Here is a 19,458-nt window from a genome sequence, read left to right as displayed (position 1 = left end):
TATAAGACTCAAACTCACTGCGGATCCAGACATTTGAATTGAGAAAGCTTCCTGGAGAGGTGGCGAAACGTCTTCAAATCTTGAAAACCAAGTCCAGTGGATATTTTTTGAATTTTTACGGAAAGCTTTTAATTATTGATAAATTATTATCATTTGTTCAAAGCAATCACCCATTTGTTTTGATTTCCTTTGTTTTTTCTAAATTAAATACTATTATTTAAAACTCTATAATATGACCTAATTAATTATTAACAAGGTATTTAAGGGAAATACATGTATATGGGGTATTTGATCTGTAAAAGTTGTAAGCTGGCAATGTATGCTGTTATAATATCTTTTTTCCTAACTAAAAGAGATTTTTATAAAGCTTTGCGCTGATTTGAGAAGCAGCCAGTGCTGCTGTTGCTGGGTATATTAGAAAACCCAAGATATAGAAAAGTAGGAGAAAAATCAACCTGATGAAAAACTGGTCAATATAATAATCTTACATATCCAAACATTTGAAAAAGTTGAAGGAGGTGAACTAGATTGATTGATATTCAACAAAGAAAAAATCTATTGAAACTTAATGGAAAGGTCATTTACTACTTTTCTAGTCACACTGTCCTATCAAAGCATGTTACACTTCAGTCACATTAACCAATTCAGTCACTAACCTGCACATATTAATACATTAATACGGTAGTAGGGTACATCAACATGTGACAGGGGGAAGCTGGATTTGAACCCACAACATTCTGGTTGCCAGACAACCTCTAAACCTACTAAAGACAGAATGCAAAATTACATTGACTTATGTAATTTTGTATTCTGTTTTTGTTTTTGTTTTTTTTGTTTTTTTTACATATTTGGCCAATTTCAATGCTAAAAATGTCAGAATTAATCTAGGATTTTTTTTTTTTTTTTAAATCACCTTAAAAAAATGAAGATGCTTTACCTTTTATGGATCTCTCTTCTTATCATTTCTATATTAGGATTGATCTCAGGGTAAATAAAACCCTCTACCACTGTAAAAAGCATAACCAGTTCCTTCAAAGAGAACATGATATCTTGAGTTTGTATTGTTTTTTATTATTTTTTATTGTCATCACACTTGCTGACACAACTTTTGTTTACATGGCTTCCAGCAGTGCATGTGGCAATCTTTGACTGTAGGAATTCCAAGTTTGACAGTTTTTATTTGCTATTTCAGGGACCACAATAAAGCCAAGATGCGATGTAGAATATAGAGGTCTGTTACACATCTTAATAAACTTCTCTTGCAGTTGAGCTGACTGGAGCTCTTGGCAAATTTAAGATTTAGGAACCTTTGGACAGCTGGATCAAAAACACTATACATTTACACCTGAGGTCTTTAATTCCACTCCTTAAGGTCCAGTGTCCTGCACCTCTTTAGTGTGTCTGTGCTTCCACACCTAAATCAAATGGCTAAATTACCTCCTTAGTCAAGTTCAACAAAGTCCTGTTAGTGATCTGATTATTCAACTCATTATTCAACTATTCAGCCTTAAGTGATTTTCTAGGCCATGTTGTCCAAAACTAACTGTGTAGGAACTGTCTGCATTTGAGTGGGGTGACAAGACTCTGATAAAAGTTCAGTTAAATCAGTTAAAGAATAAAATGTGAAATGATTATGCGTAGTAAGAAAGTGAGGTTTTTAGCTGCTTCAAGTCAGTGATGAGGACAGTTACGACAGTAGAATTTAAATTGCACTTGTGGTTACACTGCACAATTTGACTGTATTATAAACTGTGATCACCACAGAGTTTTTTGTTTTTTTTATCTTTGGGTAGGAAGCTGTTTTTTTAAGACCTCCAAGCCTTTCAGATGACATTTCTCCCAACTTCTTCCGTTTTACTGGGAAAGTGCCATTCCAATCCTCATGCTATAAGCTCACATTCAAGCCTAAGAATGCAAATATCAAGTGGCTGTTGCTACGTGCTAATTTGCATAAACTGTAGAAAGAGTTTAATCTCAGAGAGTGGTTTTTGGTGTGGATATGAATGCTCACAGTGGACAAGAGTCTTTAGTTGCCAATTTTTCTCCTTCAAATATATATTTTGTTTCAGTTAAGAGCCGCTGGTGAGAATATGACTTAAGATTAAGATGTTTCAGAGAGCTTATATCATTTTTTCAAAAAACTTGGTTTACTACTTTAGCACTTCTTTAAACACAAGCAGAAAACATGAGAACAAATAAGAGAAGTTTTAAAAACGGCATTGCATTCAGACCAACACTTGTCAGTGTTTTACTGTTCAGTGTGATCAGTCCTCTCTGGGTAAAACAAAGCTGAATCAGGACAGACAACATTACTGAGCATGCTGCAGTTTTGTGTGAAGCGTCAGCTGTAAGGTCACTTCATGACCTGCCTGTTTATGGATGTGTAATGAAAGAAAGATAGCTGAAAGCAGAACAGGATGATATAGTGTCCTCATTAAGCATTAGCTGTAGCTGTGAGTTTTAAGATAGTTTCTTTACTTGGTGTCCCAAATGATAAAGACATTTTTGGAGGTATTGTGAAAACTGTAAACTAGAAACAACAATCTACAGCAAAGTACCGCTACATTTTTCTACTACTACTTTCTTTAGAGTTGCAGATGCAACAAGAAACCTCAGAGTACCACGCAAAAGTATTCATGTTTTTTTCAAGTTAGTTCTCATCTGTCCAAAGCCGCTTCTTCCACAATAATATTACTCCTTTCTATCCAGATTGCCTTGTATTTAGCTCCATTGGTCTCTTTGGTCCTTGCTAAGGAAATAAGCTGATAGCTTGATGCTGCTTTTTTAATGTGTATTTGGGTCTATTGGTGTTTTCTAAGGTTAACGCTCTTCTTACCCTTCCAACCAGTTTAGGTGGAGCTGCATGTCTTGGTAGGTTTGCAATCGTATTATACTCTTTCTAGCTTCAGAAGATGGATTGATCAGAACTCCCAGAGATGTTCGATACATGGGATATTGTTTCAGAACCTAACTTTGCTTTAAACTTCTCCAAACATTCTTCCTGACCACCTTCTTGATGCTGCTTGCTCTCTATCTCCTCATGCAAACCTAGCCACTTTTGGAAGTTATTACAGTAACTTATTTAATAGCCTTTATTAGCGGTTATCAGTCCCATAGAATGGCTTCAGATTGTGCCTCCTACCCCCCAGTATTCTCAGTAGGTTGTTTTCACCAAATGAAAACTAACCTAAGGTAATTTATTTTTTGCCCGCATAATTAATTGGTGTATTTGTCTGAATATAAATATAGTAGTTCTTATTCTATTTTATATAAATTGATCCACAAGTCACTCATAAAAAAAAAAAAAAAAAATCTTATTACATGCCCCCTGAGTTGTTTTTAAACATCATATTAAATCCATATCACTGAAACATTTAGAATTTATTAAAAGTAAAGCTTTAAAACCAAGGTAAAAAAAAAGTAGGTACATTGTAAATAAAGTAGATAAAAAGTATAAATATAAAATGTTACTTTTTAAAGATAAAAAGTAACATGATTCAGTGTTAGTTTTCAAGCAGTGGAAGTGTTTAAATAAAACTTTATGCTTCTGAAAGAAACCTAAATATTTGTTTAAACGGATGTTATTTGATACATCTTAATTTTGAAGTCCAAGAAAATTCAATAAACCAAGTTCAATTCAATTAAATTTTTTTATATAGTGCCGATTCATAAAACACGTCATCTCAAGGCACTTTGCAGTTCACCAGATCAGATCAATGATACGCTGCACATTATCAGCTAGAAGAAACCTACTACTGTATAAGGTAGATGAGGCACAATCTGAAGCCATTGTATGGGACTGCTACCCACTATTAACGGCCATTTAATGGGTGATTACATCCGAAACGGGTTCAGATAACAGTTGTATTTACACCATGGTTCTAAAAGTATTTGGTCAATTGCTATTAGACACAGACATAACCTTAAGTGACATTATTATTCAAATGTAAATGCTTTATAATACTGATTTCTAAGATTTTTTGCAAGTGTAATGAGTGTGCTAATGGTCATTTCTGCCCAATCTATTAGAAGTGCATTTGGGAAACCAGACACTGATATTGGACAAGAGGACCTAGCTCATATCTCCTAGCTCCTCTACTCTAATTCCTCCCAAAGGGGTTTCATAAGGGTTAAGATAAGGACACTGTATAGACCAGACAAGCTCTCACACGGTAAACTCAATGATCCACATCTTTGTGGATTGTTGAAAGGAAGGGGTCATCATAAAGTGCTCCTACGAAGGGTTTTAGATCTTTCAAAATGTTTCTGTTTTCTGGGAAGGAGTTCCTTTCACTGAAACTAAGGGTTTGAGGCGAAATCCTGAAGAACAGCCCCAAACTATAATCCCCCCTGCAACAAACAATATGCTTGACAGTTTGGTCAGGCACATGCAATTCCCCTGGGAAATGCTAAACCTAAGCTCATTTATTTGATGACCAGACAGAGAAGCATGATTCCTTATCCAAGAGAGAACACCTCTATTACTGTAGTGCAACAGCAGCTTCCGTTATACCTCTGATGTTTCAATGATTTGCATTTATTGGTATAAGGCTTGGTTGGAGTTCCTCTGCAATGGATACTAGTTCCATGGAGATCTCCATCACTGTTTATTGACTTTATAGAAAGTTGGCAACCCCTGTGCATGTTGTACCTTGGTATCTGCTAACTAGGGCTGCAACTAACGATTATTTTGCAAATCGATTAATCTGTCAATTATTTTTTTAGATTAATCGATTAATAATCAGATAGCGAAGGGTTCCTTAAAGAAGACTTTTTATAAAATCAAATCAGATGAAACTACAACTTTTACACTTGAGGAGGCTGGATAGAACATAGTGACAAACACAAAAGTTTTTTTGATCTTACATGCAATTTTTTTTTTTTTTATCTAGGTATAATTACTACTCTGAGTGGGTTGCTCTGTCAGCTAAAGGCATATTTTACAGTCTCTATAGTCCAGCTAACAATTAATGGATTACTAAATTAGTTGATGATTATTTCAATAATCAATTAATCATGATTAATCAAATTTCAGCCCTATACTGCTAACCACACTGTGATTATAAATTTGATTATACCACCTTAAAGGAGAAGTTCGGTTTTTTACACTTTAAGCCCATTTTCTGTAGTGTCCAGGATGAAATCGAATGATCGACACCAAAAGTTTGACAATTGGTCCTGTCTCTGCTTTTTGGCTCATTTAGAATCCCCCCCTGGCTGCTTTAGAATGGCTAGCATAGAGCATGTCCGATAATGTCCTTAAAACAACCTTAAACGTTCTTTTTTTAAAATATGCTACTCACCGTGTCGTCAGCGCTGTTCAATGACGTTCCAAAAAAAGTTTCGTGAAGAAAAAACGTTCCTGTAGTGTTTTATTTAGCATTTTGTAAATCCCATTGAGTTCTGTAGGAATAGTCAATATTCCGCTGCCACCGGAAACGGAAATGGGGCCTGTTTACACAGTTGTAGTCTTTTCGCTTCACTCTGTGTACTCCGACGTCGAGAATCAAGAATCCACCTTTCGTATTCCATTTTCAGAGTTTTTAAAAGTGTTTAACAGAGACGTTAGCACCTCGACGTCGGAGTACACAGAGTGAAGCGAAAAGACTACAACTGTGTAAACAGGCCCCATTTCCGTTTCCGGTGGCAGCGGAATATTGACTATTCCTACAGAACTCAATGGGATTTACAAAATGCTAAATAAAACACTACAGGAACGTTTTTTCTTTACGAAACTTTTTTTGGAACGTCATTGAACAGCGCTGACGACACGGTGAGTAGCATATTTTAAAAAAAGAACGTTTAAGGTTGTTTTAAGGACATTATCGGACATGCTCTATGCTAGCCATTCTAAAGCAGCCAGGGGGGGATTCTGCATGAGCCAAAAAGCAGAGACAGGAGCAATTGTCAAACTTTTGGTGTCGATCATTCGATTTCATCCTGGACACTACAGAAAATGGGCTTAAAGTGTAAAAAATCGAACTTCTCCTTTAAGCATTTTTGCACCTTTTTGAATTTAAGGGGATTTAAGTAAAGCAACTGCATACAAATTTGCACAACATTCTGGAGATTTTTTATTTAAACAAACAATGAAATCAATTAGTTCTTCTCCTTTCCAGTCCAACTAAAAACGTGCTCTGATCATTATTGGTCTTTTACAAAATAATCAATTTCTGGTAATAATCTGACACAAAGTTTGAAGGGTGTGAATACTTTTTGGGTCTATTTAAAGCTGTTTCCACGCTGAAACTAAATTGAATTCATTTTGCGAGTGTTGGAGTGCACAACTGCCCACATCATCATCATCATCATCGCCATCATCCCATAAAATTGGGTATCTTATCTAGAAGTGGACAGTTGAGCTTTATAGGACATATGCTGCAATCAAGAGGAGCAATAAATGTTATAATTCCTCTTTGTTAATCAGAAAAGGGGGAGGCTAAGGAAAGCACGCGCTGTGCCTGTGATGTTTGCTGTGTGTGCATGTGTTTGTCGATGGGTGAGAGAATGGGAGAGAGAAAACACGCTTCTCCACCAGTTACTGGGGCGGGGGAGAGAGCTGGAAGCAGCAAACTGAGTGGGTCTCTCTGTAACGTTAAATCACAAATCAAAAAGTGCATGCGTCTGAAATGAATTAAAGGAAGCAAAGGAACTAATAATCCCTCCATTCCCCACTTGCCATTAAACGCTGTACCCGCCGGGGGGGAAAGCATCATTGGAAACAAGAAAGATGGACTAATAAGCACCCTGATCCTGCAAATATTAGAACTGTATGACGCTCAGCAGCTGACATGTCGGCCGATCAGTGGCTGCAGCTCCATGTCTGGATGTGAGGAGGAAAGACCATCCGGTGAGGAGCGCACGTGCGCGCACGCGCAACACTACATCCCTATGGGAATCTTGTTGGATGTATAACTGAGGCATCTTCTGCCCACCCTTTTATTAATTTAACGACACGAGCATTATGGTTTCATTTCAACGTGAATTCTGATTGACTGGTCGGCATTGACTAGTCAACCTGCATAAGACACAAATATCAACAACCCCCATAGAGGCAGTGACAAAACAAACTGGGTGGTGTAATTGCCAAGCTCCCAGTGGCAAAGAGCTTAGTTGCAGCCATGATTAATTACAAGCAACACATTCTACTAGGCCGTTATATGGAGGCATCTTATGATGATCTGATGAAGCCCCCCCACCCTCCCTTAAATAAAACCCATCACCTCATCAGCTGTATGGAAACGGGCGCGTGGCCCAAATAAATCGTGTTGTCTATTTGTTGGCAACACACCTGTCAATCCCGATCGCGGACAAAAGCTTTAAGCCTTTCAGTTAGTCTAACGTGAGCCTAGACTCCCTCCAGTAGATCCACATACATACATTGAAAGGCTTTCCGCGGTAGATAAATATCATGGAGTCTCACATGCATCCATCCGTACGTGCACATTTATCTTCTGCGCCTTTTCTGCGTATCCTCGCTTCTCCCACCCCCCCTTCTCTTCCCTGTCAACGGAAACTGGGTTGCGATGGGGCGGTGTGAAGTTGCATCCTTACCACAGTCATCGCGGGGAGCCTGGACGGTCCATGTTTATTGGAATAAAAAAAATCCCTTATACGTCCATTTAGGTTTTAGCCCCCCTTTCCAAAAGGACCCTTTACGTTGCTTTCCCCCCACATGTAAAGAGGGAGGGAAGAGGGGGTGGAGGGCGCAGGCAGGGAGAGACGATCCGCCACCTTACCACACAGACTCCCCCTCAGCCGGATTGGAAGGTAATGGGTCTTAAAGAAACATTCTCTCAGCATTCTCCGCATCTCTGTGATTTACGCGCGCGCGACACGCTCTCGCCCCGCTCGCGCGCGATCATTGGCCAATCAACCAGCTGATTAAATATACAGCGGGTATATTTCTCATTAACTGATATAGCATAAATTGTTTTCAATCTGCACTTAAGGAAAAAAAGAAGAAAATTTGATCAAATTTGGTAAATTAAGTAAAAATATGTAATAAGATCTACAGTATATTTTAATTAGCAAAACATTAAAGTATCAACCGACGTTATTTCTTATTATTTAATTAATGCTGTATTAGTCTGGACAAAGTTCCGTTGGCATTTTCCGAAACGGTCCTGCCACAAATTATCATTTGGATGGAGATCTAGACTGTCTGGACTTTGACTAGGCCACTGCCACTCTAACATGTGGATCATATTAATTACATTAAGCTATATACCTAAAAAGGAACCCCTTTAAAATTCTGGCTTTGGTCAAATTTCAGCACATTTTCCAGTCAGAATTGCTCTATATTCTGGTAAATTCACCTTCTAATGAAATCTAATATGCTTGTTTCTGCTAAAGATAAACACACAGCCTCATCAGGCTACTACCTTCACCATGTCTAAGTGTGAAAATGCTCTGCTCATTTTACATGTTCTGCATCTCAGTGATTAATGGCCTGTAAACCTACTGACACTACTTCACTCATTGGCCTGTTGAACACTTGGCTAATTGTAGATGATGCACATTTATCACTTGACCCATGATGCAATTGACTTGACATTTTTGTTTTTTGCTCTAATTTCAAGAGTGTGTAGTTTCAATTTATTTCTATAAAAAATACAACTCCAAATGTTTCTTTTCAATGTTATAAGAAGAAAAAGCCAACAATACATTCCAGAAAACAAATGCAAGATACAACATAAGGGTACTCTTGCATTAACAGCAATAGTGCCAATTCACTCCAGTGGAAGCCCTCCCTCAGTATATATTAGCAGTGGATGGTTCCACAACTGTACAATTCCTAAATCATTCTAAAAAAGAAAAGATAAATTTGCAAAAACTAAAACTATTTTGATATGATCAACATTTATGCTTTTGTTTGATTAAATACATTTTATTGCTGCAATATTCTGTGACAGAGCATCCAGCCGACTACTATTGTCTGATCGGGACCATGATGACTTTGTTTTTATCTTTGTAAAGATAAAAAGATTAAAAAATAATAATACATAATCGGAGTACGAGAAAAAGATGGCATGCAACTTTACCATTTGTTTTAATAAATGTTTTTTTTTTTTTTACAAAAAAGTCTGAAAGAATCAGCTTTTGCAAATTTCATATTGATGCCTTGAAATATTAAACAAACCCTCAACTATTAGCAGATACATTTGCAGTGTTTATGACAACATGTGGCAGAAAAAGAATCTCATTTGCATGTGTGCTACAGCTATGCCATGCATAAATCTGCCAAATGTTATTTTGAGGAATATGACGAAATGCGCTTAAGGTTTATTAAAAATGGAATATAAAAGACCAATCCAGACCTTCAGTTTTGCGTCACACTGAAAGCTGTGAATCAAACCCCTTTGGTGTTGTGTTTTAAAACCCCTCCTGGGCAATAAGCCATATGACCTATACCAAAAGCTACTACTTCGGTCTTGCCCACATTCTATTGCATGATATGAATGCTTATATACACTCTGCTCAGGGTTGCATGACTTTCTAATACTGAATATATCCCAGAAACATTCAATTGTTGCAAGAATGTTACTGAATGTAAATGTGGGTGGTTACAGCCATATTTAAAATGCAAAGCCTTACTTCAACCATAATGAATTCACCAACCCATACATTAAGTCTATTCATACTGTCATAAATATGTATGCTGATATAGATATCACATTTGCACCTAGATCAGTAGGTCTTGCTGGGTGTGTGTGTCTGCATGTCTATGTGTGTGGTTCAGTAAACATAAGGTGGTGCGGTCTTTAAGAGAGAGAGGGAGAGAGAGGAGAGATGGAGCCTGGGAAGGGGTGATGTAATGTGTTCTCAGACAATGATGTCATCGACTGAGACACAGTGAGGATTTAAAGTGACAAAGGCTTTTTTTTTTCAGAAGCTCCATGTAATTCTGCGTCGGATCTCCTCAGAGAGCTGCACCCTAGAGCACATGTGGGACCCTTTCTCATTGCTAGGTTGGGGGGTTGAAACAGAAATTCAGCACTTGTTTGTGTATACCTTTAAAGATGTTTGAGCATGATTTTACACACAGCTTCTTTATTATTAGATCAGGAAATCTGAGATACAAAAACAGAACATGATTTCACAGTGATAAAAACAGGATTATGTTGCCAACAAAAGCAGACATTATATATATCATATGTATATTTATATATGTATATTAGAGGGATACTAGGAATGGAAGTGTTAGCACATAAATACTTGACAGCATCTGTATAGTTGCACGAGCACAATTTCATTTGAATAAATAATGATTTAAACCAAATGTCCTGCTATATATTCTTTATATTGAAAACATTCAACTTTATTTTTTAAAATTCTTCTGCTGTTATACAATGTGTTCCCATTTGACCAGTTAGGCCCAACTGCTGCTGTCAGAAAAACGCTCCTCTGGTATTGCCCAATGCACATTTGCAGTGCCTTGCAAACATTCTCACATCTCTTGAACTTTTCCTTGTTATTTGCCCCTCAACTTCAAGCTACAGTGTTTTATTCTTATTTTAGATGGAAACTAAAAATTAAGTGATCCAACACTGTCAAAGAGGAAAGGGATGCATGGTTTTCAGATTATGAGATGAAGGTTGTGTCCTTTTCCAGTTTAGCAAAATAGCTTAAACCCTGTCAGACTGGATAAGAAGCATCAGCTAAGAACAATTTTTATGTTTTACCAAATATCTTCGGAGAATTGACAGTAATATTCTAAGATTTCATGGTTAGCATAGTTTTCCTTTGCCTCCATCCCAGTCTTTCAAATTCTGTAATGGATTTCTGCATCCCCACTAAAGCATTTCCACAGCATGATATTGCCACCAACATTTTTCCATGTAGATGGTCTGTTCAGGGTTTTGCACATTGTTGGTGTTCTGCCACGTAGTGTTTTGCAGTGGCAAAGAAGTTTTTAGTTTGATCATAACGTATTCTTGTCATATTTGCTGCCTTCGATGCTTGTGATGAAGAGGAAGTAAAACTGTTTACAGTATGAGCATCTTTTATTAATGCCTCTATTTTCAACACCCTTTCATAAAAAACATCAATAAATAAAAATAATAGATTGGATGTTTGTGAAGTTGTCCACCAAAACAGATTTCTATGTCTTAGCTGTGGATCTCTTCAGGTGTCCTAGAGGTAAGATATTTCTTACACTTAAAATTCAAACCATTGATATTTTACTTCAAAACCCCCAGAACCTTATCTCAGGTTCAAGCTTGTTTATTTCAGACATAAAAGTATATAATAAAGACAGTATATGTCCATATAACATAAATTAAAACAGTCTGAAAAAGGGTGTATTGGCAGAAGCAAGAAACTTAAAATGCCCACCCTCCAAAGCCAATTTACATTGGACTAGAAAGCAAAGAAAAAAAGAAATAGAAATAGAAGGCTATCGTTTATAATACATACCACCGTATGGTTTTGGGAAAAATTATTATTCCATTATTATTATTTTACAATAATAACTTTTTTTTCCTAACAAACCCAATATATTACTGCTCTTAATTGCATTCACATGTTTCATATTTTTATTGCATTATTCTTAAATATGTTTTTCGACCTTAATGTTAATGTTGTACAATCTTTTAGCTCCTGATCTAATTTATTCCATACATCAACCCCAACAAAAGAAATACAATGTTATTTTACAATTGTTTTACACCACATCTCTGACCTATCTGAACTGTTTCTTGGTATTTATGAAGCTGTTTGTTCGTTCTCTCTACACTAAGGCTGACCCATACATGTGGAGCAAGCTGCCAAGGATGTTGGTTCAACAGGGGTATTAGAGGGAAGGGGATTAAATACAAATTGGTGTAATATCTTACAGAGTTTAAATAAAATTATATTTATGGTCTCTTTTATAATGGTCATTTACATGAAATCTGACTTAAACACAACAAAGGGTGTGGTTGGATTAGGGCAATATGAGAAAAAGCTCAAGCACATGTCCCTCTGAAACCCAGTTTACTGCATTTTTTCTTTGATCTACAAACTTGTCCTTATTACTGTCACTCTTGGCTTTCCAAAGGATGCACTCCGAGTTACTCTTCCTCCTTCAGACATAGTGCATGAAACACTGATGGCATGTCTGTTCGCTCGATCTTCCTCATCTGTCTCGTTCTCTTTACTTCCACCAAAACATTTCTTTATTTCTTCAGATCTCTCTGGATTTGCTTTCAGGTCTTCAGACTCTTTCATATCGCAGTGTTTCTCTTTTGTCTTGTTTTGGCCATGAACTGTCTGATCAAAATCCCTCTCCTGAACACAAACTCCAGCCACAGTTTCTAAGGCCTTTACTTCACCTTCTTGCCCTGACTTGTCTGATTGGCCTTGTTCTTTTAGACAACATGCTTTATCCACTGCCTTGCCTTGCGTTTCATTTATTACCTCCAGGGATTTGTTCTCAACCACTGTACCACGTTTGTCCAAAATCAAATGCTTACAGGGATCTTTGCTTTCTTGATTAGATGGTGTCACACCATTACCAGGTTGCACTGCTTCTTCAATTACCAATGCTTCTTCCTCTTCTTGCCTTGATAATGTTTGGTCATCACTCTTTATGTCTGAGTCTGAAATGCTGATATCACATGCAATCTTATAGAAGAGCGAATGGTTCTCTTTCATTTTCTGCAAGCTTTTACTCACTGTTGATGACATCCCATTAAGGTCAGTAGTGTCCTCAGTGCAACCTGGATGGTTGGCAGTATCCTCATTTTCCTCAATAGATAAAGGCTCTAATGCAGGGATCTGTAAAGGTATGAATCCTTGACACTGGTTTGTGGACAGGAACCACTTACTCCTCAAATAGGAGGGTTTATATTTCTTATCTTTATCTTCCGCAGTGCAATCTTCAGGCTTGTCCTGCTCTTCATTGTGGCAATCCAAAGATGCTTTTCCTCCATCTTGTTGGTAGACTGTCATGGATGAAATATGATATGGAGAAAGTGATCTTTTGTTTTTAATGTTGGCAACCCCTGCTCTCCCACTGTGCAATGATCTGTTCTCCACCTGGAACTGACTTTTTGATATGTTAACATATGCTTCATCGCAACCCTGAGATATTGCATTGTGAAGATCTGCTGATCTATTTAAGTCATCCAGACCACCATCATTTCCTGGAGATTTGAAAGAGGGAAGAATTAGCTGGTGACCCAGTGTTTTTCTACTTGTTTAGTTTTTTTCTTATATATGCGCAGGTACCTAGTTTCAATCTTTGTTCTTTAGCTATGTCACAGTGACCCTGGGGAACTTTCTTCTTCTCTTCCTTGACTGGATGCTGGTTGTTGATTGTAGCACTTTCTCTGGCTGCGCTAAGAGATGAACAACAAAGAATTTGTGGACAGTTGATTCTCTGTAGGATCTGTTTAGAAATATCTAATTTTATCTCAGAGAAACAAACCCACCTTCTCAGCACTCTTTCTCTTATTCGTTCCACTCGTCGTAGTTTAGCCTCTCGCTGCTCAGAGCTCTGACTAGGATTCACATCAGGGGCTGAAGACTCTTCAACAGCCTGTTTGGAAAATTTTTGAAATATAAAATAGTAGTTATATCTAAAAAAAAAAAAGCAAAATAATCTTTGCTTTTGAGTTAAAGGTATAGTGGAGGATTTTCGCGATTCTCTCGACTTAAAAAAAAGAACAAATGCACATTCCTGTACCCACTCCCTGGAGGGAACGTCTATTAAGCACGTGCAAGAGCATGCACAAGCCCATTTCCTTGTGCACCCTGTGTTTAAATACTGAAACAAGCCAGGTGCAAAAAGACTCACAGATACTTTAATGTTTAGAAATAATTTTGCACTCCCATTTAACTGTAATTGTTGGAGAAGGGGATTGTAACTCTGATTTCTGAAAAATGTCATATATTCAAAAGCATGTTATTTAGCAAGTGTTGAAATGCCCCTCTAGGAGATTTTTTTCATTTCTTATTCTTAATATCTTATTTTATGTAAGCCTTCCTCATGTGATAAATGCTAATGTTATTCTTCTGTTTGATCTGGTAGGGCCAAAAGATATATAAGGGTTGTTTTACCTTTTTACACCACAAGTGTACAAAATTTTGACAAAATGCAAGATTCGGTCACCTCAATTTAAAAAGACCCGTAACCTTTGATACTATTTAATGTTACAAATTTTTAAATGGGCTAAAATGTGGTCCTTTGCCTTAAGGTGTATGCATCTCCTGTGTGTCTCTAGATTTCCATGTCCAAGGGTCTTGCCCAAAAACAGTTTGAGATAGGTACTAGCTCCCTGGAATCCTGTGAAAATTAGGCAAATTTCAAAAAAAGGTAACACTCCTTACCTTATAATTTGAGCCTTCATGTCCACTTCCTGACTCTGTTGATTCTCGAACCTCATCTCTTAAGGCCTCTGTTCCTTCACTATTGCTCACTTCTAAAAGTGTCTCCATTTTTGGGCCCCTGGATGCTGCTTGATGTTGTCTGCTCATTCCTTTTCCAGATTGACCCTGATGCTGCTCAGTGATCGTTTGGTTTGATTCAGTCATATCCATAAGCAGCCGCCTGGCAGGTTTGCCGAGTAATTTCTTGCCTGGTTCAGCCGGTTGTTGCAGCATTTCTGGCTGAATTTGTTCAGGCAGCGGAGTGTTGAGCTCAGCTGGAGGATCCTCAACAGAAACTCTTCTGGCCACAAGCGAGGAGGGCAGCACAGCTGTTACAACTCTGGTCACCCTCAAGGGAAAGGGGGCCTGACAAATTAAAGCTGAATCATGAAATGTATACCACATAAAACGATCTTGTAAAAACACATATTTTGGGTCTAACCTCCTCTTTTATCCCTGAACTTTGATTCTGAGGTTCTTGGGCGGCCAGCTGAGGTTTCTTTTTACTAGACAGTCTCTCTTGATTTCTCTTCATCCTTTCAATCTGCTCTGCCTCGCTCATCTTCATTTTCATCCTCTAGCATATAGAACAGAAGATGTTTAAAATGCAAGTAATTTATAATCCCTTTACAACAGAAATATGCAATTGCTGTTTGAGATCAGTTTCTATAAATGTCATTAGAAACATGTTTAAATTGAATTGCTGCTTGCTCGCTTTAAAAAATGTATGACTGCAAGAAATGTGTATTCCTTCTATATGTAAAGGGTGGGGTGCTGGGGAACTGAACTGTAACACCATTGCAATGAGACATGAGCCTCTGCTGCCCTCTTTTGTTGAGAGTAGACATTGCAACATGCCCTAATTGCAGTAAATATGGGAGAACCAAAGAATTGAAATTTGGCTGTGATTGCAATACAAAAAAAAACAAAAAAAACTGCTTTTACTGGTTCTATATTTAGAGTGTCCTGGCCCACTTCACAGTGTAGCATGGCAGAAATTAAGAAAAATCAAACCTTTGTTGGTTGGTTGACCGTGTCTGATGATATCCACTTTGAACCAGATGGAGATTCTGAAGATAAAATGGAAATAGTAAACATTGGACAGTATGAAAAGGTGGGTATGATGCCTGAAGAAAACTAAACTGAAAATATGTGGATAGATAGCAGAACACCCTCACCCCTACAATTAACAGTTTAGGGTTTTGCAATGAATAACACATCAAAGACATAGGTACGCAGCACATTTTAAAAAGTGCCATGTTCTCTGTTAGCACAGACTGTGTTTGTTCCAACCAGTTGCATCTCTCTGCCCTTTCACATTGAGGAGGTCAGGTTGACAGTTCCCTCTTCTGTCAACAGGATCAGCAGAATGCTCATAGATCCCCTAAAACATAAAAAAACACATTAAAGGCACTGGTACATTTGGCTATGCAACTATTTTACTGAATAATGAAAAACACTTCCACCTCATATGGTGACTCTGGCCAAACATGGCTCACGTCCTGACTTTGGTGACTCTCTTGCAGCTCCAGGGGTAACGGTGGGCGGACTGGTGGCTCTTGTCCCAAATCCTGCAAACATTCATTGTGTTTCAATGAGGCAAAGTATGATGTAACAGTCACTGTATAAACACATGAGTATGGAACATGAATGCTGCTTTCTTCATGTTTGATTGTTCTGGATGTTGTTGCGGATGTTGTTGAAGGAACTTGAGCATTTTTAATACATATGGAGTTGTTTAAAGTTAAGTCAGGGGAAGCAAAGAGATGTATGACAATAATTAAGGGAAAACACATACTGGAAAACTAGAGAGAGGAAGTTTTTTAAAAGATAACAGGAAGGTTGAACAAAGAACAAAACTGAGAAAAAGTTTTAGCTTCTAAGATCCGTTAGATAATGCTAGATTTAGAAATGCTTCCAGAAATTCCTTATGATGAGTTGTTTTATAAACTACGTATATTCTGAGAAATATTCACACAAAAAAACAGCTATTTTAGTAATAGTGACCAAACAAAATTGATTTTTTTTTTCCACAAAAGACAGTAACAGCAAAATAACTTGATAATCACTTAGCATGTCAACATGGTAAATATAGCTTTTTCTTGGAATATAAAGAATTGTTTACTTTTTATGGTGGGAAGGCTATAACAAAACTTTTTTAGTACTTGATTACTTCTTTCTTATGTCCAGTCCCTTATACTGAAATCAGACCTGAATGCAAACAATTCTTGATTAGCAGGTCGTAGCTTCAGAAAAGCGAAGATCAACCACCAAATTATCACAATTATTCTGTTGCTATAATAAAACTAACATCGCCCTTTGTTGTTAGAACACTCTATACATAATTTGAGTTAAGAGCTTAGAAAACATCTGTGCACTTCATCATCTTTGTCAAGCTGACCCGTTAAACAATATCTATGGAAATGGTTTTCCTTTTTTTAATTTTGTTTTGATCAGAAGCAGACCATAAACATCAATGGTTACTGTTGGAGAGAGGTTACTATGGAGCATTACCATTGGCAGTCCAATGTGGAGCCCTTCCGTGGGAGAAGCAGAGGATCCAGTTGGCAAAAGCTGGAACACTGGAGACAGAAAAAGTGTCTTCCTTAACAAGTTTGGTCTGTTTATGTTTTCAGGTGCATGATAGAATCCATACCTAATCTAATTTTGCAAGTCTTAAGTAGCTGCATTGAACAGATAGTGGCATCTCTGATGTTATATTAAAAAAAACAAATCTCTGCAATGAAACAAACTCCAGTCTTGCTATTGCTTAACATCATAATTCAGAAAAAAATTAGAACGTTACTCAGTCTAAATTAATTAAAGGCAGTTCTAATTTAAACTGTTTAAGTTAATGTTAAGATTCATTTAAAGCAGATGTGGTCTGGACTTGGCAGGGACCCATCCTGGAAATTAATATTTTGGAAGTTTTTTGGGCTCCTTCTAGGATATTTAAAAGGGTTAGTTAAATGCACAAGTTGGACGCTTTTGTTTACTTCTATTTTGTTGACCTCTCTTATTCTGCCTCAGTTATATTTATATGAATACACACCTACATTTGGTCTAAATCTTAAACCTTAACGACTTTTATCCAACAGGCTTGTGACAAATTGCTTTTTGCATAGTTACCACGGCTCTCAGCAGTAGTGATAGAGTTGATCTAAATTTGGTTAGGATGAGGTGGGGACTTTTGGGAGGCCATTCTAACATCTCAAATGTCTTTATTTAACAACTGTGTTTTCCAATTGGGTTCATATTTCTGTTGCATTGTCTCCAAATTCAACACTGATTAAACAAAATGGAGGCAGTCATCCTTTAATTATTCAATTCACTTGGACCAAAATCACTGAAAACCTAACAAAACTCTCACCTCTGTGGTAAAATCACACTGTTTGACAGACAATGGCGTGTTAGAAAGTTTCAAAGCCCCAGTATGATTCCTCGAAAAATGCTTCTTGGCACTTTTCCTGGATGGTATTTGACTTTTTTTTTTTATGCACACAGCTGCAGATTCATGTTAAACTTTTTTTTTTATAGTTTTTTCTTTTGCCCAGCTTGTACTCCCCCAAGCTTAATGTGGCTTCATTTCAATGTGGCTTCAACATACTGGCCAATGAGAGAGTAAAAGTTTGACAGAAGATCATCAACAAATATCATTATTTTACTTTGCAATTCCCTTCCTGTACTCACTTTTTGTGAATAAAAAAACTAAACCTAGAATTTCTTCACATGAACTTAACAAAACATGGAACTACTGAAGGTTTTTCATGCTGCTAATAAGCTGCTCCAAGAAAAGCCCCTGAGTTTTCATACAGAGATAGCAGACGTGTTCTTGATCAGCAGCTAATCCTTACTGTGATGTGTCTGTAGTCCCAGCAGGAAGCAAAAATAATCCCTATTGACCTTCAGCCCATCAAGGATGTCCTCCATCATCCACAGCTCTCTCTGAGCCTGACACTGCTCCTGATCAGAAAATTAAACCTTATGAGACATCATGGCACACAGGAAACTTAAACATGATGATTAATTTTATGACTTCATAATGTTGCCACTTGCCCCTCAAACGGTATATTTTTTGTATTTTAACTGATGTCAATCCTTCAAGATCTAGATGCACATTTTAACAGAAGATAATACATCAGTTCAAACGTACCTGTGGAATTCCAAAGTTACAGATATGCTGAAGGTGTGAACGAATAACAGAGAGTTCGCTCTCCATCCTCTCATATTGACTCCACACACGCTCCATTTCCTTCATGTAGAAAAACAAGTATAAGATCATTGGCTCTCTATAGACACATGCAAACATCTTCTCTCTCTCTCTGATATGACAGTTTATATCTTTTGTTACTCACCAATGATACATCACAGACTCTGGCCCGGATTGTGACCAGCTCATCTTGTAACAGAGCCTTCTGCGTCAGTGCTTCTTCAAGGGCCCGTGGCCCCTGGTTTCTCCATTCCTCCACCTGGAGCCTGGATACTTCCAGTGCACACTGGACGCTATCCTGCAACAGATACACAACAATATCAAGCTTTTTACTATTATTTGTTCTTCATTTTTTCCCCAAAAAGGAAAATAAACCTAAACTAATTCCTATGTAATTTTTACGATTTAACTGTCTTTAACATTTGATATTACTTAATGAATATGTATTGATGAATATATATTAATATGCAATAGAATAGCATCAAGAGACAAAAAACATTGATTATTAACCTTATCCATCTGGAGCTGAGTGAGCTCCACTGACAGGGATTGCAGCAGCTTGTCACACCCACACAGGCGCGTTAACACAGCCTGAAACAGAAAAAGGTTAAGCTTTCGTCTACCAAGAAAAAGGTTAAATATCTTTAAAAGCTGCTTAAATGGGGAAAACTCACATCTGCATCACTTTCAAGAGGTCGTATCGTCTGCAGATCCCTCTGATCAGATTTAGAAGCCTGAGAAGAGTTGAAGTCATGGCTTTCATGTCATTCTTTAAAAGCAAGTATGTTAACACCAATACTTCATTTTGTGTTTTTACAGTTACTTCTTTATTTTCAAAACTAAAGTAAAAGATAAAAAAGACAACCTGGACAACAGGAGCTTTGCTTTCTATAATT

At 37.3% G+C, this 19,458-nt stretch overlaps 2 protein-coding genes across 6 annotated transcripts in view; both read right to left on the bottom strand.

Annotated features, from left to right (window-relative positions):
- Positions 1 to 7,789, bottom strand: part of ppfia3 (protein tyrosine phosphatase, receptor type, f polypeptide (PTPRF), interacting protein (liprin), alpha 3) — a 36,446-nt gene extending 28,657 nt beyond the window's left edge. The window contains exon 1 of the mRNA XM_015400053.1: positions 7,555 to 7,789. The gene's annotated coding sequence lies outside the window, so the exon portion shown is untranslated. The remainder of the gene's footprint in view (positions 1 to 7,554) is intronic.
- A 2,265-nt stretch (positions 7,790 to 10,054) lies between these two features.
- Positions 10,055 to 19,458, bottom strand: part of LOC107101230 (pleckstrin homology domain-containing family A member 4-like) — a 19,050-nt gene continuing 9,646 nt past the window's right edge. For 3 of the 5 annotated variants that reach the window (XM_015400056.1, XM_015400059.1, XM_015400058.1), the window contains 14 exons: positions 19,237 to 19,296; positions 19,073 to 19,153; positions 18,708 to 18,860; positions 18,506 to 18,604; positions 18,207 to 18,315; positions 16,867 to 16,934; positions 15,819 to 15,923; positions 15,631 to 15,736; positions 15,367 to 15,422; positions 14,795 to 14,929; positions 14,314 to 14,718; positions 13,416 to 13,522; positions 13,213 to 13,322; positions 10,055 to 13,127 (listed from right to left, as the gene is read on the bottom strand). In XM_015400056.1, coding sequence (XP_015255542.1) covers positions 11,998 to 13,127; positions 13,213 to 13,322; positions 13,416 to 13,522; positions 14,314 to 14,718; positions 14,795 to 14,929; positions 15,367 to 15,422; positions 15,631 to 15,736; positions 15,819 to 15,923; positions 16,867 to 16,934; positions 18,207 to 18,315; positions 18,506 to 18,604; positions 18,708 to 18,860; positions 19,073 to 19,153; positions 19,237 to 19,296 — 2,724 coding nt within the window. In that variant the 3' untranslated portion in view covers positions 10,055 to 11,997. The remainder of the gene's footprint in view (positions 13,128 to 13,212; positions 13,323 to 13,415; positions 13,523 to 14,313; positions 14,719 to 14,794; positions 14,930 to 15,366; positions 15,423 to 15,630; positions 15,737 to 15,818; positions 15,924 to 16,866; positions 16,935 to 18,206; positions 18,316 to 18,505; positions 18,605 to 18,707; positions 18,861 to 19,072; positions 19,154 to 19,236; positions 19,297 to 19,458) is intronic. The other 2 variants (XM_015400057.1, XM_015400060.1) reach the window with 2 other exon arrangements.

Source organism: Cyprinodon variegatus, unplaced genomic scaffold, assembly GCF_000732505.1.
Source record: "Cyprinodon variegatus isolate N-32 unplaced genomic scaffold, C_variegatus-1.0 Scaffold1066, whole genome shotgun sequence".
Lineage (NCBI taxonomy): Eukaryota > Metazoa > Chordata > Actinopteri > Cyprinodontiformes > Cyprinodontidae > Cyprinodon > Cyprinodon variegatus.
Note: the sequence above shows the minus strand (reverse complement) of the source record. Positions and strands in the feature narration are given on the sequence as shown.